Raw genomic sequence first — 24632 nt, 5'->3', positions numbered from 1 at the left:
AAGAACACATTGACACCGGTGTGTCAGACCCACCATACTTGCTCCGGACACTGCGAGAGGGCTGTACAACCAATGATCACATGCACGGCACAGCGGACACACCAGGAACCGCGGTGTTGGCCGTCGAATGGCGCTAGCTGCGCAGCATTTGTGCACCGCCGCCGTCAGTGTCAGCCAGTTTGCCGTGGCATACGGAGCTCCATCGCAGTCTTTAACACTGGTAGCATGCCGCGACAGCGTGGACGTGAACCGTATGTGCAGTTGACGGACTTTGAGCGAGGGCGTATAGTGGGCATGCGGGAGGCCGGGTGGACGTACCGCCGAATTGCTCAACACGTGGGGCGTGAGGTCTCCACAGTACATCGATGTTGTCGCCAGTGGTCGGCGGAAGGTGCACGTGCCCGTCGACCTGGGACCGGTCCGCAGCGACGCACGGATGCACGCCAAGACCGTAGGATCCTACGCTGTGCCGTAGGGGACCGCACCGCCACTTCCCAGCAAATTAGGGACACTGTTGCTCCTGGGGTATCGGCGAGGACCATTCGCAACCGTCTCCATGAAGCTGGGCTACGGTCCCGCACACCGTTAGGCCGTCTTCCGCTCACGCCCCAACATCGTGCAGCCCGCCTCCAGTGGTGTCGCGACAGGCGTGAATGGAGGGACGAATGGAGACGTGTCGTCTTCAGCGATGAGAGTCGCTTCTGCCTTGGTGCCAATGATGGTCGTATGCGTGCTTGGCGCCGTGCAGGTGAGCGCCACAATCAGGACTGCATACGACCGAGGCACACAGGGCCAACACCCGGCATCATGGTGTGGGGAGCGATCTCCTACACTGGCCGTACACCACTGGTGATCGTCGAGGGGACACTGAATAGTGCACGGTACATCCAAACCGTCATCGAACCCATCGTTCTACCATTCCTAGACCGGCAAGGGAACTTGCTGTTCCAACAGGACAATGCACGTCCGCATGTATCCCGTGCCACCCAACGTGCTCTAGAAGGTGTAAGTCAACTACCCTGGCCAGCAAGATCTCCGGATCTGTCCCCCATTGAGCATGTTTGGGACTGGATGAAGCGTCGTCTCACGCGGTCTGCACGTCCAGCACGAACGCTGGTCCAACTGAGGCGCCAGGTGGAAATAGCATGGCAAGCCGTTCCACAGGACTACATCCAGCATCTCTACGATCGTCTCCATGGGAGAATAGCAGCCTGCATTGCTGCGAAAGGTGGATATACACTGTACTAGTGCCGACATTGTGCATGCTCTGTTGCCTGTGTATGTGCCTGTGGTTCTGTCAGTGTGATCATGTGATGTATCTGACCCCAGGAATGTGTCAATAAAGTTTCCCCTTCCTGGGACAATGAATTCACGGTGTTCTTATTTCAATTTCCAGGAGTGTATTACTTTTGACGACATCCGAGACACTTTTGCAGGAAAGACCAGTTATTCAAAAAACCATTTCACACCCAGTCATTGAAGTAAAGATTGGATCATCCAAATTTTCAGCAGTAATCGAGTCTGGATCACCAATGTCAGTTATAAATGAGGAATCTTTCAACGAATGTAACAAAGAGAATACCTATCCTATATTACCATTAGGCAAAAATAAAGTAAAAGGAGCAGTATCTGGTAAAGGAGTAGACGTAAAATTACAGACACATTTATCCTTTGTATTGCAGGTCATACATTTCACTCAAATTTTTGGATTGTTCCCTTATTGACAACAGACGTTATTTTAGGTACGAATTTTCTGGTACAACACGACGCAATTATTGACTTTCAAAATGCCTATTTAATGTTAAAGGATGAAAATGTACAATTGGCATTAGAATTTCAGCACTCTTTATCTGCAGAAGAACAAACAATTAATCGTACAGAGGTCATTTCCGTATCACGTAACAGACTGTCATTCCACATTGTTCACAGATACGTACGTACACAACTATAATACTCCAGTCGAAGGCGACTATGACGTTATGCAAATGATTGCTGATAAAGTTAAACAGAGCAGTGCAAATACAGACGACGAACGCACGCAACTGCGCAAAAATTCTTTTACAGCAAGCTCCAGTTTTTGACAACGTCCCTGGTACTATGTCCGGTTTTATGTATGAATTTCAAGTTAAACAGCACGACACATTTAAAGCCAAACATTATCCCATTCCGTATATTCACAGAGGACAAGTTAAGAGAGAATTGCAAGCTATGCTTGACCAAGGAATTATTGAACCGGCAGTTAGTCCGTACATATACCCACTCCATATTGGTAAGAAAAAGGATGGTTCACTTCGTCTCGTACTTGATTCGCGTCACATCAACGACATCATTATTAATGAAACTGATCGCCCACAGACACTAGAAGAACTTCTATAGAAATTTCATGGTACTGCTATTTATTCCACATTAGATTTGAAATCGGGATTTTGGCAAATCCAGCTCCATCCGAACTGCAGAAAGTACACAGCTTTTTCTCTGTTTTGGTGACTTATCAATTTTGTAAATTACCGTTCGGTTTAACTATTTCTTCAGCAGCATTTATTCGCGGTTTGAATAGTATACTTCCGACAGAACTTAAAGACAGAATCACAACGTATGTAGACGACAGTCTTATTGCAGAAGCTAACTGGTCTGAACACAATCTGATTCTTGAACAACTGTTACAAACTTTTCGTGCACAAGGACTCACAGTTAACCTTAGCAAATCGCACTTTGAAAAACTCCTATACAATTTCTTGGACATGTAATTTCAGCAGAAGGCATTGCGCCTGGCCCGGAGAAACTTCAAGCTTTACGTGACACTGTTCCTACGACGAAGAAACAACTACGCAGCTTTTTGGGTTTAATTAACTTTTTTCGTAAATTTATTCATTACTCTGCTTTAGACACCCCTAGATTATGTCAATGGACGGGTGAAAACACTATTTGGTCCTGGGATAGCCAAGCACATTCTGAATTTGTGAATTTGAAAGAAGCTTTGTTGAACGCACCACTTTTGTCACATCCAGATCTTACTAGAAATTTTTCCATTGCTACCGACTGTTCTAACACCGCTTTAGGCGTACACATTTTTCAGGAAATTGAAGAAGACGGTAATACAGTAATTAAAAACATCACCTTTGCGAGTCGCATTCTGTCACGTGCTGAACGCAATTATTCTGTCACAGAACTTGAAACATTGTGTGTTGTATGGGCATTTACGAGATTTCGGCATTTTCTTTATGGAAGACATACGACCGTTTACACAGATCATAGAGCGATACAGTTTTTACTTTCAGCAAAATTTACACACGACAGATTAAGCAGATGGCAACTTTATTTACAGGAATTTAATTTTACAATTGTTCACATTCCCGGTACACAAAATATTGTAGCAGACGCACTATCCCGTTCTCTCAGCAACAATCAGCAAGACATCGCAGCCAACTTCTGCAAAGCAAATTTCAGCGTCATGTATATTCAACAAGTTGCATTTGAAAATTTCATTTCGTCGTCATTACGAGACATAGCACAAGAGCAGAGTAAAGACAACGTATGGAAAGAAATTAAACACCTTTGGCAAGATAGGAATAATGTTACCATTAGAAACAATTACACTGTACGCAATAATATTCTGTTTCGCCGCTCTCACCCTGACAGCAACAACTGGTTATTATGCATTCCTGACGAGCTTGTTAACAAATTACTTTGGTATACTCATTTAAGTTACGCACATTATGCAGCCAGAAAATGTTTTCTAATACTGAGACAGAACTGTTATTTTACTAACATGGACAAACGTATTCGACGAGTTTTAGCGTCATGTAAAATCTGCCAGAAAGCTAAGTCAGATACGACTTCACATATTCCTCCATTACATCCCATTGTACCTGTTAAATTGAGACACATGGCCGCTGTAGACATTTTTGGTTCGATTCCTAGAACTAATAGAGGTTTTTGCTACATCTTTGTCGCTGTTGAACTCACTTCAAAATTTGTTACCTTCACTCTGTTACGCAAAGCTACTGCTAAATCTGTTTCGAAAGCATTTTTAAAACATTTTTTATTTCATGTAGGGCATGTATTGAAAGTAATTTCCGACAATGGACCACAATTTCGATCTGCTGTATGGACACGTATGTTACGAACAAGAAACGTTTCTCCGATCTATATATCCAAGTATCATGCTTCTTTGAACCCTTGTGAACGATTAATGAAAGAAATTGGTAGACTGTGTAGAATATACGGCCATAAAAGATATTGATTGGGACACACAAATACTCTCATTTCAGGATTTAATTAATTCCATACCAAATGAATCTACTATGCTATCTCCGACTGTTATACTGAAAAATGTTGAACCACCTAACAAAATTAAAGAATTAGTATCGTTTCCTACACCTCGTCGACTACGACACCATGAAATAATTGACATTGCGCTGAACATCATCAAACGTGCCGCAGAGCGCCGGAGAAGACAGCAAAAACAGGTTTGTACACGCCGTGACTTTCACATTGGACAGAAGATATTAGTACGTACACACTATTTATCTAACAGAGGAAAGAATAGATGTAGTAAATTTGAGCTTCTATATGCAGATCCATACAGAATTCGCAGCATTCGTCACCCCAATGGAGTACACGTCGAAACTCTGAGAACCAGAAAAAGTAATGGCAATCACCATGTCTCCAATATTAAACCCTTTATTGAATGAACATACTTTATGATTTATCACACTGTAATGCCTTTTCCCGATTTTTATATGACCACTTCTGCAATTATATCTGTGATTACTTACTGATGATTATTATATTTTTTCTTGGCAAGTGCCCAGCAAGGTAAGGTTAGCAGGTCGCTTTTCTTGTCGTTACACATAAGACTGTGCACATTTTCCAGATAAACGTACATATTTTATGAACAATTATGCAATTCTATCTAGTGACATATTAATTTTATCAAATTCTTTCTCCATTAAAGTCTTCAACTCTCGCCTCTATCAAATACACAACATACAAGCTGAACACAAAGAAAGTCATTTCTTGTTATATATCAGACCGTACACATTTTCCATGTATGTATGATTGCTTTCCTGTTTGTTTGTATGCACTATGAAATCTTTAAGATATAACAAACACCAGTTGACTTTGACATTTTTGCCTTATGATATCTCAACATCGTGACTATTTTACATTTTTTTTGCTACTACATTATGATACTCTGTGTACATTTTTGCACCTGCACACTGTCTATGTTTTTGACATATTACATTTTCCGTCATGCTATGCTGTATGATTGATTATATTACTAGAAACCAGTTTTTATTTAATGGGTATATGATTTAAATGCAAGACAATCATTGTTCATCATTTTCAGAAAGCAATAACGTGTAAATGAAATGAAACAAACCACAGTGGATTACTATGAAATGGGAATTTCACCTTCGGAATGAACGAAAGAAGATGCAATACCTCATCACGAAGAGTAAATGGATCAGAATTAACAAACATTAACATGAATATACTATTCACATCGTATGATAGTCTTAACTGATTATTTTTCTTTCAGAATACGAGGCGATTGATGCAGGCTGTCAAACAGAACTACACATCTTAGTTTTAGTGATGAAATATGCTAGAAATAAGGAACTCTATACTACGAATAGTTGTATGAAGTAAATGGTAATATGAATAATGAAGTGTCTTTTTGCAGATGATAATGAATGATGATGAATAGTGATGAAGAATATGGTAATATGAATAATGAAGTTTTTCTTTGCAGGTGATGATAATAATGAAGTTATGGTGATATGAATAATGAAGTTTTTGTTTACAGGTGATGATAGTGATAAATATTATATGGCCACTAAACGCACCACTTTTAAATTTTTCTTTGCAGGTGAGGATAATGATGAAGTTTATATATTTACTGTTAGTTAAGAAATGCTATGTAGTTATTTAAGTATTTGTTGCAGTTCGTTTTGACAGTATGTCTTATGTCGCAGGGTATAATGACTGAAGGTTTTGGAAAGGACAGCTAGAGCACATATATTGAGTACACATTTCATTACCTATTAATTCGAAGTTCACTACTTTTCAGCATAATATGCGTTTCTTCTTTCAGCTTAATAATCCATTCTGTATTTTTTCTAGGAGAAGCTATTCATGAAATTAATGTGCTATGAGCCGTTAGTCATTAAACCTGTTCTAGAACTTGCATTTTTTTTACCAATTTGTGTGTGTCATTCATGAATGTGATCACATATACTCGTTTCAGAACCTTGCTACAGCTGACTCATGACGAATGACGTTACCTGTCCTCATTTGCAGCAATAAGTCAAAAGCAAATATTTTCATGCACCAGCAATTAATTATCGACCCCAACGCGATGCATTGCTAGCACAAAAAAAATATAGACCTTGAATAATAGTTACAGTGTGTTACATTTTAAATATGTCTTATGTCACTGGAACGATCAGTTCTGAGTAATACTGAATGATGTTTTCTAATCACAGACCTTGAGTAATAGTTACAGTGTGTTACATTTTCAATATTTCCTATGTCACTTGAATGATGAGTTCTAAGTAATACTGAATGATGTTTTGTAACAATGTATAAATGCTATGTCAATAATTTCTATAAATAATATTTTTGTTGTACTCTATAAATGCTATGCCAATAATTAACTCTCATTTTGAATGATGACTTCTGAATAATACTGAATAAGGTTTTATAAAAATATAAGAATACTTTGTAACTGGCCAATGAGTGCCAATAATTATTTTAAATATGTCGTATGTCACTTGAATGATAAATGTTTTGTACTATTCAATACTTGCTACATGTTTAGTAACTGGCCAATGAATGCCACTGTTTCTTAATTTTGTATTATGTCACCTACATGCTATTGTATATGAATACCAGTAGCTTGATGCTACACTCATTAGCTCCTGTTTTGAAGGATAACTTCTGATGGTTTGTAACTGGCCAAAGAGTGCTAATGATTACTATAACTAGATGAATTATGTAAATGGTATGCCATTAATTAACTCTTGCTTTGAATGATCACTTTTAAATGGTTTGTAACTGGCCAATGAGTGCCAATATTTACTGTCATCAGATGACTTATGAATTATATTCTGTAATACTCCATACATAGTACAGAAATATTTAGTAACTAGGCAACGAGTGCCACCAATTACTCAAATCGGTTGATAGACTAGTGTAATTATCAATGATGACTAGCATAAGACTTAATGTCCATTTTCTGACCTAATTACCAGAAATTACTGCAATATACGTTTGTCCTGTCTATCCTTATGATCATGGAGCACTATATTTGGTTTCTGCACTAATTCTACGTTGGTGAAAGAGTGTGGTGTTGACACATCATGGTGTCCACTACCTTGAACAATGGAGATATTATGGTTCCACTATTTGGTGTACCTGATGTACTACCAAAATGATAACATTGAATATTCATACGACATTTCAGTGTCTTGGCTACACTGATTAATAGTTCAGGGAAGAGAACTTCAGATTGTCTCACTTGGTGTTGTGCTTCTGTAGAAAGATATGGACTTTCAGTGCAGCTACGTGCAACCTACTGTGCTACAACCATGATGCAATCCTTCCCTTTCCTATCCTGGTTCTTGTAAAATGGTAAAAAAAATACTACAGTGCGTATGCACTTTATGTCATTTGTTAATATGTTTCGTTCTCATTGCGTATACATTTTGTGATTTCTTGATATGTTCTGTACTCAGTGCATGTGCACTATTTCATTTCATGTTCTGCCCTTTATATATATACTCTGACTGTAAACGTAGGTAATTAAGAAAAATTTGTTGCTCATGGCAAGTCCAATTGACTCACCATCGCCGCCAAATTTTTGCCCCGCCAGTGGAGGGTTATGTAAGAGGTCCGAGCAGATGTAATACAGATGTAATTTTATGTAAGAGGTCCAAGCAGATGTAATTTCGATGTATTGCTCATGCGCTGCCTGCGATATGCAAGGTATAAGGAAATCGCTGACCAGATAGTAGTGTTGACTGTACGAACTGTGTAGCAGTAGCAGTAAGTTGTTGCCAGTGTGTGTGTGTGTGTGTGTGTGTGTGTGTGTGTGTGTGTGTGTGTGTGTGTGTGTGTGTGTGTGTGTGCGTGTGTGTGTGTGTGTCTGCTCTGGTCTGGTGTATCGTTTTGGCTGGGCCGGTCGCGGTGCAGCGATGCCGGAGCCTGAGTTATTGTATAAGGAAAAAAAAAAAAAAAAAAAAAAGCAGCCTCGCTCATAGCTAGTAATATTATGTAAACTCCCATGTATATCTTTTTAAATTGTCCTAATAATAACAACCATTCATTTCAATTTAAAGAATTTAATATTTTTTATGCATGATCATTCCGATTGTTGCAAAAGAAAAATCATTTGCTTCCTTTCATAAATAACAAATGTATAGGCCAGCATTGCACAGAGCTGTGCCGGAAAAGAGCTATTGTAAGAGCAGATAGTTGCCGACTTTATCGAGGTGAGAATTTTTGCTTTTTATTCAGAATGATCTTACAGGGCCATGACGCAGCACTGCTGTCGTCCAAATTTTACCAGGTTACTGAATTTATTTTTTATTACGAAGTTTAGGAATTTTTCTGTTTCGAGCTTATATTAAACGAGAAAAGTATTTTGTGGGTACATTAAATGGGAACCGGTTTTGTTGTGAGGTTACACGAAAAATAGAATCATTAACCAAATAATATTTAATTATATTTTGTGGGGAGGTTACAACGTGTGAGGAACACGAACATGTAAAAATTAGATTTTAATATGCAAACGGTGACTGTTGAACACACGAAATCCAAAAGGCGTATTGTACAAGTCGTGACCGCCAACTGAACATTCTTAGTGGTCAAATTTTGTAGGGTTTTTGGTATCGGGTTCGGTTAACAACCAGAAGTTGGATAATACCAGTGAATGTGATCGCGTGTCAGTGTCTAAACCTAGATTAGCACGGGCTTGGTGATGTTTTGTATAGAACAGGTGACAATATACTGTAGTTTTTACTCGCTAACTGCCTTTCAATTAATCGCTCAGCTAATGTGATACTAAAAAAACATTTGTTACACCCGATGGGCTCATGTAATGCTACTGGTTCTATGGCCGAGCGGTTCTAGGCGCTTCAGTCCGTATCTGCGCTGCTGCTATGGTCGCAGGTTCGAATCCTGCCTCGGGCATGGGTGTGTGTGATGTCCTTGGGTTAGTTAGGTTTAAGTAGTTCTAAGTCTAGGGGACTGATTACCTCGGATTTTAAGTCCCATAGTGCTCAGAGCCATTTGAACCATACTGGTTCTACTACAGCTTTCCTAGAAGACGAGCATTATTCGTTTTTAACAGGAAAGGCGTGTGGGCGGGACTGCAGAAGAAGAAACCATTGCAAGGTGAGTGGACATTATTTCTGTAGGACGAGCAAAGCTAATAGCGCCGTTGCAGGTTGCTGTGGGTTATTTCTATTTTCATATCATATCCATGCTTAAAAAGTGTGGCGAGTAGAACCGGCGATCCTAAGGCTTTTTCTGATGAAATAGATACTCGTCACCACTCTCTCCAAAATGGTGCAGGTTCTATTTTAGAGAAATGTCAGTGTGAAGTGTTCATTCATGTAGTTTGGCTCGAACTTCGCTACATGAAAACAAGTCTTCATTCATTGCAAACGGTCTTAAAACCCAGGCAACTCCTTGTCGATTCTCCAATTCAGGTAAATCGTTGCTGATAAAATTTTTTACTGATAAGTGCTAACTTATTTCGTGTGCGAATGAGCATTTTACACTGTTGGTGTCTATCTTCATTATCAGTTCAGGAAACATCGAAATGTCTATCAGTCCTGCGTTGGTTAAACTCCAGTCTGTGAAGGAGGCTGGCGAAGTATCAGTTGTCAAAATATTCGCCATATTTCCTTGAAAGTCGATGTTAAGCGTATTTATTTATACGAAGAAATCAGTAAGCTATATCACTTTGAAAATACATTATCTGTTATCTTGACATGTAAGTCTTTTTGCTTTCCCGTCCTCGTCCTGTCCACAAACAAGGCAGTTTCTTGTCCAGGCTGTAGCACTGTCCAACATTTTGTCATGGGAGGGTCATCGTACTTCTGTATCAGACCAGAGCACGCCGAATTAGTCCCTAACTTCTTGGCACAACTGTTTGATAGCTCTTGTGATTGTTGCATTACTTCAGGTATGATTTACAATCTTCACTATATGAGTGAGTACATTCAACAAATTGTGGCGATGGATAATGCAGTGGGGAAACGTGCATCTGGAGCAATTCCTTTCACCATTTTGTGGAATCCAGAGTCAACGCCCAACTTGGAACGTACACATACCTACCAATTTCGACCAATGCATCTCACTTTTCTTCATAAAATTCTTCACTGACTAGAAAATCAGTTCACCGCTTTTGGTGATGTCCAGTGATTGGGAGAACAAGTATTCTTCCACGCCGTCACCTTTTATGATCGAACAGACGATCAGCTGGGAACAAGATGCAGCTTCTTAATTCATCTAACTGCAATGCAAAGAAATCATCTTGTTTCGTTGAGTACCGTGTCCGAAATATCCAGACTCATGTCCTCGATATTACTTCTGGTTGTGTTAGAAAGAAATGTCTTTTTTCTCTCTTCCCTCTTAGGACTAGCTTGGCCGCATCCAGCAAACTAGGCTTGATGAGACCGGTTCTTGGTTTCAGCGATTCAGTATGAAGCGTCAAGGTCGGCTTCTGCTGACTTGTGAAAGTAGTAGTCAGAAGAATCCATCAGGACGTTTGTACTGCAACTTCTTTGCATATGAAGAATTCAATGTCTTATCCAGCAGACTCTACATAACTTCTTTCTTAGTGGTTTGACGTGTTTGATTACATACACTCTGTTGTTAAGACTATAGTGCACAGAACATACCGGGGCTTTTCATTAGATTTATCAACTATCATGTTAAAACCCCATTGCACAGACGCTTCTTTGTATGATCTTTTTTCAAATAGCATGGCTCCTGAAAGAAAAAATTGTCTTAAGTTCGACTATTTAAGAGTTAGAAACACACCATAATCCATTTTAAAATAAAGTGTTGCGAAGATGTAGCGTTTTCAATCAAGAATGTATTGGAAATGATTCCAACTATATTGAAGAGTTTGGGTTTTTGTTTATTTGCAACTGTATTAATATAATCAGTATTTTCCCTTCTGTTTCATCTCAGTGTATTATGAAACACACACCTTCAGTAGCCTACAATATATATATATATATATATATATATATATATATATATATATATATATATATATATATATATATATATATATATATATATATATATATATACTTGCGGTTCATGCCATTTATCTAATTACACATGGACATATTCATCAGTATGGTGCTGCAACAATTCTGTTCATCGAAGGTTTGAAACGTATCAGTATTATGCTATTACCTGGAAAAGTAAAGAGAATATCCGGTCAGGGTAGCATCACCGTATTTATGTCCGAGAAAGAGAGACAGACAGATGATAAAAGCGTACGCTGCAGTAGTCTTACGCCTAGTACGCAAAGTAGTGACTCATTGACGCAGAGCTGTGTCTTGGCAGCAACTCGAATGAGTTCGCGACATTGTGTCTCGAGTCCGTGACACTGCATATTGCGGGACAGTATTTCGCAGGCGCATTGAAGCCTTCCTGGAGCTGGATCCTCTGACTCAATATTGCGGAGCATCGCCACTGCGAACGTGTGCTGGTGAAAAGCGAGAAATGAATATCACACTGTGTCGGCATGAAGAATACAACATGACAAGTCACAGCATCCCTCATATGTCATGAACTGCTTTCTGCTCACAGGCATGCTGATTCGGCGACTGTAGTTGCGTTCTCATTCAGCATGAAGTAGAACCACAAAGAAATTGAACAACAGACACTGAGGTGACAGAAGTCATGGGATAGTGATACAGATGGCTGTAGCATCGCGTACACAAGGTGTGGAAGGGCAGTGCAGCAGTGGAGCTTTAGTATGTAGTCGGGTGACTCACGTGAACAGGTTTCCGAAGTGATTATGGCCACACTATGAGAATTAACAAACGAGGTGTGGTAGTTTGAGGCAGGCGCATTTTGGAAATCGCTATGCAGTTCAATATTCCGAGATCTACAGTGTCTAGAGTCTGCCGAGAATATCAAATTTCAGGTATTACCTCTCACCACGCCTTCACGTAAAGACGAGAGCAGCAGCGTTTGCGTGAAAGTGTTAGTGCTGACAGACAAGCAACACTGTGTGAAATAACCGCAGATATCAATGTGGGACGTACGAGGAACTGATCAGTAAGGACAGTGCGGTGAAATCTGTCCTTAATAGGCTATGCCAGTAGACGACAGATGCGAGTGCCGTTGCTAACAGTACGACATCGCCTGCAGCGCCTCTCCTGGGCTCGTGACCACATCGGTTGGACCCTAGACGACTGGAAAACTGTGGTCTGGCAAGGTGAGTCCCCAATTTCAATTGGTAAGATTTGATGGTAGGGTTTGAATGTGGCGCGAACCCCACGAAGCCATGGACCCAAGTTACCCACAAGGCACTGTGCTAGTTGGTGGTGGCTCCGTATGTTGTGGGCTGTGTTTACATGGAATGGACTGGACCGTCTGATGCAACTGGAACAATGACTTGGAGACCATCTGCAGCTATTCGTGGACTTCAGGTTCCCAAAGAACTATGGCATTTTTACGGATGACAATGCGCTACTTCACCAGACCACAATTGTTTGCAATTGGTTTGAAGAACATTCTGGTCAATTAGTGCGAATGATCTGACCACCGAGATCGCCCCACATGAATCCAATCGAGCATATGAGAGGGGTAATCGAGAGGTCTTCGTACGTCCATATTTAAATTGGATAATGGTGGGACATCAGTTGATATAATTTTTATTAAAAATGAAGCTCCTCCAGCTGTACTTAAGATTTCATATTTATTTGGCTACTAGTTTCGACGTTGCGTCAATGCCACCTTCAGGCCCGTACACTTTGATGTGGAGCACGTTTGGTCTCACCGTGGACTTCTAGTACTCAGCCACACACAATTGAGATCATCAAAGCGTACGGATCTGAAGATGCCGTTGACGCAACGTCGAAACTAGTAGACAAATATGGAATCTTAAGTACAGCTGGAGGAGTTTCATTTTTAACAAAAATCGGGAGGTCAGTACGTGCACAAAATCCTACACCTGCAACACTTTCACAATTAACGGACTGGTATAGAGGAAGCATTGGTCAGTATTTATGCAGGGGCTTCCAACGACTTGTTGAGTCCAAGCAAAATCGAGTTGTTTTATTACGCCGGGCAAAAGGAGGCCCGATATGGTATTAACAGCCATCCTATGACTCGTCAGCTCAGTGTATAGATCTTTACGAACGAAAGGGTGGGGAGTTGGAATTGTGGGACACTAAGGACAATAATTCTCACATAAATAATTTTAAGACTGGCAGTGGGTTGTAAGTGTTGTGAGCTGCGAAAACGATGAACCGAATAATATGCAAACTTCAAAGATGTAACTCCCTCCTCTTAAACTGTTAGCTCAGTCAGCCGGCGTCGTAATTTTGAAATGAGAGTGAGTATGATTGTCGGGTAGCAAATATTTCGCATGAAGCGCCGTTGCGACACAGGCAAAGGTCAATTGTGGAAACTAAGCCACTGAATATTAAAAGTAATGTTATAAAGGATACACCCAATTGATTACACACAATAAGAGGGCAAGTACATTCGCGAGTGAGTGGTTCAAAATAAGAATTAATACTGTAAAGGAAATGGGTCATGAGTATAGTTACGTTGCGACGCACTCAAATGTATGCGAACGTACGATCGGGGTAAAGGCACGTACTTTCTAAGTACTATCATTCCCGACGCCTGGCTAAAAAGACTTATGGTTAAATGCATTTATTCTTCTAAGAAAGAAAATTATCTGACTTCCTAATTAAATGAAAAGAAAAACTACAGGTTCTGAATGTCGCGGCAAATATGACCTAAATATCGAAATTGACAATGGCGGCCACGATGGGAAGGAGGTGAACACATTCACGTACCTCTTGTTGAGCAGCGCCGTCGTGAACACCGTCGCCTCCATCTAAATTATCCATATAAAATTAAAATAATGATCTTACAGAGTTACAGGAGCTGGCATCCATGGTATCGTAAATGAGAAAGTTTTCTTCAGCAGTTGTTTTCATTATTTAACCCAACTTCACGAGTAATTACACAGCACGTCTTATCACGAGGACATGAGAACAACGAAAGGTAACTATTAATAAAACTAATAAACGAAGAGCATAAATCTTTTGTCCGTCAGTGTTAAATACTTTTTGAAAGAATCTTTGGTATGAGAGTCGAATTATTATATATATATATATATATATATATATATATATATATATATATATATATATATATATAATAAGTTCCTTTATAAGACACTCGTTGATATACTTTTGATGTGCTGAATAGATTAACTCGTGAATGATGCTAGAAAGTTAATGTGAGAGTATTTGCGGAATATTCCTGTTTTGAGTGTCAAGGTACAACAGATGTTCAGACTTTTCGAACGACATACAATAAAGATTTTCTAACTGTTCATTAACGGTAGCAAGCAGTTCACTGAAAAACTCACTTCCATCTTATGTTCCACCACTTTTCAAAATGACGATACCCGCTGACGACGGGTTTTTCCTCTTTTGTTTTAAATGACGGTACAGGACAGTGAATACAGCATCTGCAGTCCTGATTCGCTCCAGCTGCGACCCTGCATGCGTTCCAACTGGGACCAGTATGCGTCTCGGTGCAACCCCGTCCAAACGGATCTCGCGTGGAAACTCCGGTTCTTTTGATACATCGCCAATGAGCGAGACGGGTTCGGAGCGGCGAGCTCAGTGTGGACGCAGCTTAACGTATTGTTGTTTGTGGTAAAATCTTAACACACACACACACACACACACACACACACACACACACACACACACACACACACACACCCGAGGGAGGACTCGAACCTCCGAAAGGGGGAGCCGCGAGAACCGTGATAAGATGCCTTAGACCGCACGGGTACCCCGCGCGGCGCTTTAGGTATTCAGATATTCTTTGGACAGTTTGAAATTTTACGCAAGACAAACGAATCTCCAATGGCGAAAAAGAGATATAGCTCTTTTTCGGTCATAATATTTAGATATGTTATTGATATTTTATATTCAGCAATGTGTAATTTTAAGTGGAGCAACAGGAAAGTAGCAACAATGCTCATTAACTTTTCGAAAAAAGGAAACAAACATCAGCCTGGCAGTTTTGACACCTGAAAAGTGGAAGATGGACTGCAGAAGATTTTGAAAGTCTTGGAAATGGCTGTAGGATGCATTTCGAGGAGATACGACAACTTCAGACTGCCAGTGTCTGCTTCCCGCAGATTAGCAATCTGACTTCGCACTCACAATTCACTGAAAATTCTTCGAACATCGATCTGGGTAATTCGAAGTATCTTAATGAATACGGGCAGAACGAACAGACACTCATAAAAGTAGATATGAGAGAAGGGAAACATTTTTACCGAATAGTTTCCCTGCAATCTTCTGAGAAAGGCTGCGTAGCAAGAAGTTAAATTATTTTCCGAAGAACTGCATCAATGAGGGATGCAGTTTTGTTTCTTTTATATAAAGAATTTTTATCCAGAAGTGTAGCGTACGATTCAGCTTTGTGCTTTCCTTGAATAAAACTTAGATATGGACAAGGTTCGTTGCATGACTGGGTGAAAAATTCTGCTCCAAAGCGTCCATGACAAATGCAGCAATGAGAGAGAACCGTGAATCAGCATACACGGCTAAATCAGGCATGCTCAGGAGGCGGCTTGGCGAACACGAGTGTCGTGATAATATGGGGCGGGCAGAGAGCGGTATGTGCCGCAGGAAGTGTGCCGTCTTTCGAGGCCTGACGGAACAAATTTGTTCGCAGCTTAGATCAGGAGCAAAGGCACGTGTCCGTTGACTTTCTTGGTGAGCGACTGAAAGAACAGTGAGCAAGCCGGTAGCTCGGCAGAGCCACACCAAGCAAGTGCCGGTTGCGGCTAGTTGGCATCGCCGACTGCACACGAATTTCAGATAATGTCATTAATACACTATCTGGCCTGCACCGTCTCGCGTCATGCTTTCATATTTGCCAATTTCAGAATTAGTTACCTATCTATAAATTATTACTCTAACGAGGTAGCGCTATTGATTTTAGAACAATTTATTACTGTTTTACCTCCCTAAAAATTTCATTTTATCTCTCTGGAGGTAATTACCCCAGGTTGGCAACCTCTGTCTTTGTGTGTTGACTAAGTTGTCCGATTGCCAAGTAACAAATTGCTATAGTCCGGTTCACGAACGACGGAGGTTCGCGCCGGTCGAGGCACGGACGTCGATTGCAGTGTTGCCAGTTAAAAATGACGCATCAACATGCTTTGCGATGGGAGAGAGCGTATACCCTGCAAATTGTGTGTCGTTTCTTCATATAGAATTTATCGTTTGCCACCACCATCAGCGATGACAACACTCAACAAATGGAGTAAAATTCCACTAACGTTACGATCAAGTCTGATGCTCGAATTGGCTACGACATTCACAGCGGAGTGCTCGGAAGGTACTGAATGGCTGTTGATTGACTGAGAACTCGTCACACAGGTGCACAGAACAAGCCTTAGCTCGGTGTTCGAGACTCCAAGTATACTAGTTCAATCTTTCCGATTTCAACAGATTCAGGTTTAGAGATTTTGATTGTTGTAAGTCATTGATGTGCAAGTCACAGGCAGAGCAAGTTAGGTTAGTATTAATGTTTGGTTTTCTTGTGACACAATCTTTGCCTCTGGGCAATCTGGTACATTCTTAGTTGAGGTATGGTGGTCGATGGACGTATTTAGTAGTGCTGTGTTGACTTGTGATTGTATCTGTTAGATGAAGATAGGTTTATTGTAAAGGACAGCAAGGATGATATGTATATATTGAAAGGCGAAAGTAATATAAATTTTGAATAACAGCATTTCTTTTTTTAAAAAAAGGAGTTTAAGGTAAGACTGCAGAACTGCGAATCTAGTTTGTCGGAATGGTTGTCAGTTAACTTTGTTCACTGGCTGAGCCGAGAGAGAGACTGCCCCACTTCCCTAAGTCATACTCTGACATTAACTATTAAGCTGTTTGGCTTTTATAGAAATTCTCTTAACGTTGTACCCTTTTTAAACCATTGTTCGTTGTGTTAAGCATAGTATTGTTGAGGCGAATGTTTTGTGAATATCACATGGTGTACTCTTTTTGAACACATACTTCATTCCAAAAATCATTGTCTTTGAATATCATTTCATAGGAATAGTTACGCTCTCCATCCCACTATTTAAAGAAGGTTTATCATTACACATTACCACATAGTACGCAGCATGTAGTACGCAGCAATTTCAATATTAAAATTACCAAATATGCAGCACCCAGTCGCAAAATCATGTTTTATTTATTCACTTTTGCAAATAGATTTCAACTTATTAACAGCTATCATCGGTGCTACAAATACAAGAATAAAAATAATAACAGTGACCAAATGAATAAATGTACATAAAGAAAAGTAAACCAATTAAATGTATATAGACGCATTAAACCATTTAAAAAAATGGTTCAAATGACTGAGCACTATGGGATTTCTGAGGTCATCAGTCCCCTAGAAGTTACAACTACTTAAACCTAACTAACATAAGGACATCACACACATCCATGCCCGAGGCAGGATTCGAATCTGCGACAGTAGCGGTCACGCGGTTCCAGTCTGTAGCGCTTAGAACCTCTCTGCCACTCCGGCCGGCTAAACCATTTAATATGAACATACAAATTTACCTTTCAACCAATATGTGCCCTGAGTAGTAGTACTGTCTGAAGCAGAGGTCGAACAAAGTGATACATCGAGAATTGACTACGACAACGAGAAATCATAAGGGGGCGCTGCAAAGCAAACCCGCCCTCTATGCGAAAAGATACAGCTAAAATAAAAAGTGAGAAGAAGAAAGAGGTATAACATACAAAGTGGGGTAAAATACAATGATATAATACTAAAATATTTACATGAAATGGATATATTGACAAAAATTTTGTCAACCACGTAGTACAGTTATATACGCCATTACATTTCATGTAAAATATTTTAGTATTATATCATATTTATCTCACTTTGTATGTTATACTTCTTTCTTCTTATTTTTATTTTAGCTGCATCTTTTCGCATAGCGAGCGGGTTTGCTTTGCAGCGCCCACTTATGATTTCTCGTTGTCATACGAGGTGTGGCTAGAAAAAAACCTGACTAGTACTGGTGAAACAATAAAACGAATGCAATAAGGCTGAAAGTCGCGTGGCCTGTCACGTGACTCTCGCTCCGCCTACTGCTCGAGTTTCATCTGCCTCCTGCACTCAGTCTGCCCGTGGCGTCTGTTTTAAGTAGTTGACCTTTTGTCTGTGCGTCGGAAAATGTTGACTGTACAGAAAGAACAGCGTGTTAACTTCAAATTTTGTTTCAAACTAGGAAAATCTACAAGTGAAACGTTTGTAATGTTACAACAAGTGTACGGCGATGATTGTTTATCGCGAACACAAGTGTTTGAGTGGCTTAAACGATTTAAAGATGGCCGCGAAGACACCAGTGATGACACTCGCACTGGTAGACCATTGTCAGCAAAAACTGATGCAAACATTGAAAAAAATCGGTAAACTTGTTCGACAAGATCGCCGTTTAACAATCAGAGCAGTGTCTGAGTTAACAGGAGTTGACAAGGAAAGTGTTAGGCAGATTCTTCATGAAAGTTTCAACATGAACAAAGTGTGTTCAAAAATGGTTCCAAAGTGTCTCACAATTGAACAGAAGGAACGCCGAAGAATGATTTGTTCTGACATCCTGGAAAACATTGAAAGTGATCCCACCTTCTTACAAAATTGATGCATTGGAAAACTCCTGGTTCTCCACGACAAAAAAAGCACGAATGTCAAAATCGAAATTCAAGGCAATGATGATTGTTTTTTTTTGACATCAAAGGGATTGTGCACATTGATTGGGTACCAGAGGGACAAACAGTGAATCAGCATTACTACATTAGCGTCCTGGCTACCCTACGTGAGCGAGTACGGAGAAAACGGAACGATTTGTGGAGAAAAAAGTCATGGATCCTTCACCAAGACAATGCCCCAGCTCACAGTGCGTTGTCAGTGAAGACGTTTTTGGCAAAACACAACATTCCCATCTTAGATCATCCACCCTACTCACCTGATTTGGCCCCCTGTGACTTTTTTCTTTTCCCTAAAGTCAAGTCAGCTTTGAAAGGAACTAGATTTGAGACTGTTGAAGCAGTAAAAGAAAAAGCGACGGAAGTAATGTATGGACTTACCGAAAATGATCTGCAGCATTGCTATGAACAGTGGAAAATTCGTATGGAGCGGTGTTGAGACCGAGGAGGAGAGTACATAGGAGATAACATGAAATTGTAAATAAATGTTTTTTCCAGCATCAGTCCGGTTTTTTCTAGCCGCACCTCGTAGTCAATTCTCGATGTATCACTTTTTGACCTCTGCTTCAGACAGTATTACTACTGAGGGCACATATTGGTGGAAAGGTAAATTTGTATGTTTATTTTAAATGGTGTAATGCGTCTATATACATTTAATTGGTTTACGTTGCTTTATCTACATCCATACTCCGCAAGCCACCTGACGGTGTGTGGCGGAGGGTAAGTACATTTATTCATTTGGTCACTTATTAATTATTGTTTACGGTCGCTGCACGACTTGGGAACCATGTGGGGCCCACTATTCATAAATTTCAATATTGTATGCAAATTTTATTTAAAAATAGAAATCTAGCTTAGCGACTGCCTGCTTGCTGCTGTTGTGCTTCTGAGAAATTTGCATCAATGTTGTCAAGATGCGAGGTAGCAAATTTTGATTAAATCCTGATAATTGTTTTACTTCAACTGCACATTTAATATAAAGATTAGTCGTATTCAGACCAGTTACAGTTCAAATGGTTCAGATGGCTCTAAGCACTATGGGACTTAACATCTGAGGTCATCAGTCCCATAGACTTAAACCCAACTAACCTAAGGACATCACACACATCCATGCCCGAGGCAGGATTCGAACCTGCGACCGCATCAGCCGCGTGATTTCGGACTGAAGCGCCTAGAACAGCTCGGCCACAGCGAGTTACGGTTCAATCCAAATTAAGTTCTGCTTAGTCGAAGGTTAGCATACGAATTTAAGTTTAATGACAGTTTGTAAGTATATAGTTTTGATAATATATAGACCTTTTATAGAGTGGGAGGTAAAGTAGGGCTAAATTTCATATAGAACTCACATAGTTTAACTTACTTCACCACAGCTGAGTTCCTGTCAACATTCTCAATTAGACCTCAACGAAAAGTGCGTGGTTAATAGTACGTAGTAAGGTATGTCTTAACAGAGGATGAAAGCATTACGTTCTTGAAGGGCAAAGCGTGATTGTTGTTCTCTGACACTCCCCGAAGTCCACTAACTCGTCAAGTAGGCTACCAACACACACAGACGTATGCATCGGCAGTAGGTGAGACGGATTGCCCCCACTGAGCAAGTGGCGTTGCCGCCGATACTCACCGCTTGTCGAGACATCGCCACGGCTTGGTGAGCGGCGCTTCACTGTTCAGCGGAGACTGCTGCTCTTGGAGCTCGTCGTCTCTGACTGTCATCTCTGTGTGGCTGCAACACGAAAAGGCGAAGGCAGGTTAAATGTTTGTCATCGATGTCATTAGCCACAGAGTAGTCGTCAAGTTTAAGTTGGTGACGAGTGGAAAGTCAGTTATCCGAAGTATCAAGGCATTCGCTAAAATGAATAAAGTAAATACAGAACAGCGATCTTTAAGCAAGAGGGGTAGAAGCAAAAGTGGGGAGTCACTCAACAGAACTGTTGCAAGCTGTAATGGGACACCCTCCTTTCATATTTGAAATTCATATTGAAACTTCCTGGCAGATGAAAACTGTGTGCCGGATTGAGACTCGAACTCGGGCCCTTTGCCTTTCGCGGGCAAATGCTCTGCCACTTGGTTAGCTCAGTTGGTAGAGCACATGCCGGCGAAAGGCAAAGGTCCCGAGTTCGAGTCTCCGTCCGGTACACAGTTTTAATCTGCCAGGAAGTTTCATATCAGAGTGAAAATCTCATTCTGGAAAATTCATATTAATTGCAAAATCTAACGCTGATAAATTTATTTCTGGATTCACTTACAAAATGATAACTTGCTGAAGATGATTCTTTTGTCAAGAAAGTGTGCAAACCCTCGTCTTGTGCAAACCCTCGTCTTGTGCAAACCCTCGTCTTGTGCAAACCCTCGTCTTGTGCAAACCCTCGTCTTGTGCAAACCCTCGTCTTGTGCAAACCCTCGTCTTGTGCAAACCCTCGTCTTGTGCAAACCCTCGTCTTGTGCAAACCCTCGTCTTTTGCAAACCCTCGTCTTTTGCAAACCCTCGTCTTTTGCAAACCCTCGTCTTTTGCAAACCCTCGTCTTTTGCAAACCCTCGTCTTTTGCAAACCCTCGTCTTTTGCAAACCCTCGTCTTTTGCAAACCCTCGTCTTTTGCAAACCCTCGTCTTTTGCAAACTCTTTGGGATATTGGGAGTAACGCAGAATGTAAGTAGTAGTGGGCATGCTTCCGATGGAAAAACTCATTTTTCAATTTTGTCAATAACAATATGATTATAGGTTTTCTGTAAATGAGGATTGTGAAGTCAGTGTGCTATAGAAGAATGGGATAAAATAAAAGAAAGTTACAGCAACAAAGAATTTATCAAATATTCTGTTCAACAGGAACCCAAAAATCAAACTTTCAGCCTCAAGAACGTACCCCTAGATGCGAGAACTGCAGCCAACAACAAGAGAAAATGAAGATAAGTGCGAAGTTTCTCTTTTGTATATCTAACGTCTCTCTAATTTTTCAAAACTTTTGCATAAACAAAGATATTTAATAGTGATATGTGGGAGGGTGAGATTACAACGCCAAACTTGTACAGAGCAGTAAAAAAGATAAATTTTTCAAAATCCCAGAGCAAAATTATTCCGCTACATTATGGCAATGTCGACACGAGGCGGCCACAATGAAGACATTTCGCCACCGAGATTGGATGAGTGTGAAACACAACATCGGCGTTTCTCGCGAGCCAGGCAGCAGACTTCAGCAGAATTTAGTGGGTCAGAGCAACCGAATAAGGTTCGACCCCTTCGTTATGGACGACAGAAAGGCTATGGCGAACGCAAAAAACAGTACCAACAGGTTGTAAAAACCAATCCTATGCTATAACAAGCTCATTAAGCAAGCATGGTAGAAAGAAATCCGCTGATACCTTCGTAATAGGAAGCCCTAAGTGGTCATGATGAATGACATCGGGTGAACATTAGTCGCTAACTTGCTCCATAAAATACCCCAGCAGTTCAGGTCGTAAGGCAGTCGGTCAAACGAATCGGTGGCGTCCATGATAGCCACACTTGATTTCCCTATTGCAGTGAAGTGACATCTGGCAAGTCTATTGTAGATTCACTGCATACTACGGACAACAGCCGATACTGGGAGAGAGAGCTATCTTGCCATTATCACTAGTCGCAAAGTTCAGCACCAAAGTCTGTCGCAGATGGGATGATGATGATGATTATTGGTTTGTGGGGCGCTCAACTGCACGGGTATCAGCGCCCGTGCAAATTCCCGACCTCTGCTCAGTCCAAGCTCGCCACTTTCATGAATGATGATGAAATGATGAGGACAACACAAACACCCAGTCATCTCTCCTGAGATTCTGGCGGACTGAATAGGCCTACCTGAGACGGCAGGCCAATATCGTCGAACTTTCCGGCTACACGGCAACCATCATCGCGGTACGACAGATGAAGGGTGGTGAGCGGGGAGGGGGGCAGGCAATCTCCCAAGTCTGTGTGTGCAAGTTTAGTACACGCGCCGCCGTCAGTGTCACAGCGTCACAATACAGCCGTTGCCATGCGCCATTGATCTTAACAGGTGATAGAGGGAGCACTGTCTGGAGAATACGGCCGGTCGGTAGGACATCCCAATTTTAACGTCTCCAAGTACGTTTTGACCTCTTTTACAATGTGGGGTCGAGCGTTGCCAACCACCGCAGGCGGCGAACCGCCAGTGCAGCAGCCGTCTGGAACGAATGTGACCTGCCTTAAGCGGGCTGAAGGCCGCTTACGAACGCGATTCCTCAGCGGGCATTGACAGACGATGCCAACCACGAGTCAAGACGCTACCTACCGGGTGATCAAAAAGTCCGTATAAATTTGTAAACTGAATACATCATGAAATAATGTAGATAGAGAGGTATAAATTGGCACACATGCTTGGAATGACCTGGGGTTTTATTAGAATCAAAAAATACAAAAGTTCAAAAATGTCCGACAGATGGCGCTTCATCTGATCAAAATAGCAATAATTAGTGTAACAAAGCAAGACAAAACAAAGATGGTGTTCTTTACAGGAAATGCTCAATATGTCCATCATTCCTCAACAATAGCTGTAGTCGAGGGATAATGTGAAGAGCACTGTAAAGCATGTCCGGAGTTATGGTGAGGCATTGGCGTCGGATGTTGTCTTTCAGCATCCCTAGAGATGTCTGTCGGTCACGATACACTTGCGACTTCAGGTAACCCCAAAGCCAATAATCGCACGGACTGAGGTCTGGGGACCTGGGAGGCCAAGCATGACGAAAGTGGCGGCTGAGCACACGATCTCACCACCAAACGACGCGCGCAAGAGATCTTTCGCGCGTCTAGCAATACTTTTTTTTGTTCTAATAAAACCTCATGTCATTCCAAGCATGTGTGTCAATTTTTACCTCTCTATCTACATTATTACGTGGTTTATTAAGTTTTCAAATTTATACTGACTTTTTGATCACCCGTTATATTTTTACAGAGCTAAATAACTAATTCCGAATCTTATTTCTCTGCACCTACGGTCGACCACGGGTCACTACCATCCTTCCGAAGAAAAACGCAAGGAGCGAACAGAGTGTGCTTTCTGACACGGGACCGACACTACTTACGTCCTCCGAATAGTCGCCTCTTGCACAACGCTGTAGTAACTAGAGCAGAAACACAATAACTGCGTTACTTGATGTATGTCAGATTAAAAAATGCGCCGAGCATTTGAATTTCAAATAGGTCGTATTCACATCGACAGAGGAACGATTAGAATCTGCAACTTTTTCCTCAGTGGGATTATTTTGTGATTTAGGTAGGGATTTTGGTGTTTAATATCCCAATTTGAAGTTACAATATTACTTAAGACACAGTATAGTCATGGTTCATGGTAAGTAGGTGTATTGTGTTTCATACACACGACATAGCATGTGGCGCTCTTAAATTAAACCATTCTGGCATGTTCTACAAGGTTCAATGTTTAGTCCTTGACTGTTTCTGACAATAACAATCTCCCAGTTGCAGTGTCTCTTGATGCTAACTGTCCTTTTTGCAGATATGCTTGTAGTAGTAGTGGTAGCGGTAGTACTCTTACTTTCTAGTCTGGAAACTGATTTGATTCATCTCTTCACACTAGTCTATCCTGTGC

At 40.9% G+C, this 24632-nt stretch overlaps 1 protein-coding gene across 2 annotated transcripts in view; it reads right to left on the bottom strand.

Moving 5' to 3' along the window:
- Positions 1-24632, bottom strand: part of LOC126418843 (scoloptoxin SSD14) — a 562060-nt gene that overhangs the window by 242709 nt on the left and 294719 nt on the right. For both annotated transcript variants that reach the window (XM_050085850.1, XM_050085859.1), the window contains exon 2: positions 20662-20763. In XM_050085850.1, the coding sequence (XP_049941807.1) occupies positions 20662-20753 (92 nt within the window). In that variant the 5' untranslated portion in view covers positions 20754-20763. The remainder of the gene's footprint in view (positions 1-20661; positions 20764-24632) is intronic.

This window comes from Schistocerca serialis, chromosome 1 (assembly GCF_023864345.2).
Source record: "Schistocerca serialis cubense isolate TAMUIC-IGC-003099 chromosome 1, iqSchSeri2.2, whole genome shotgun sequence".
Taxonomy (NCBI): Eukaryota; Metazoa; Arthropoda; class Insecta; order Orthoptera; family Acrididae; genus Schistocerca; species Schistocerca serialis.
The sequence above is the reverse complement of the archived record's forward strand: the minus strand, read 5'-3'. Positions and strand labels throughout refer to the sequence as shown.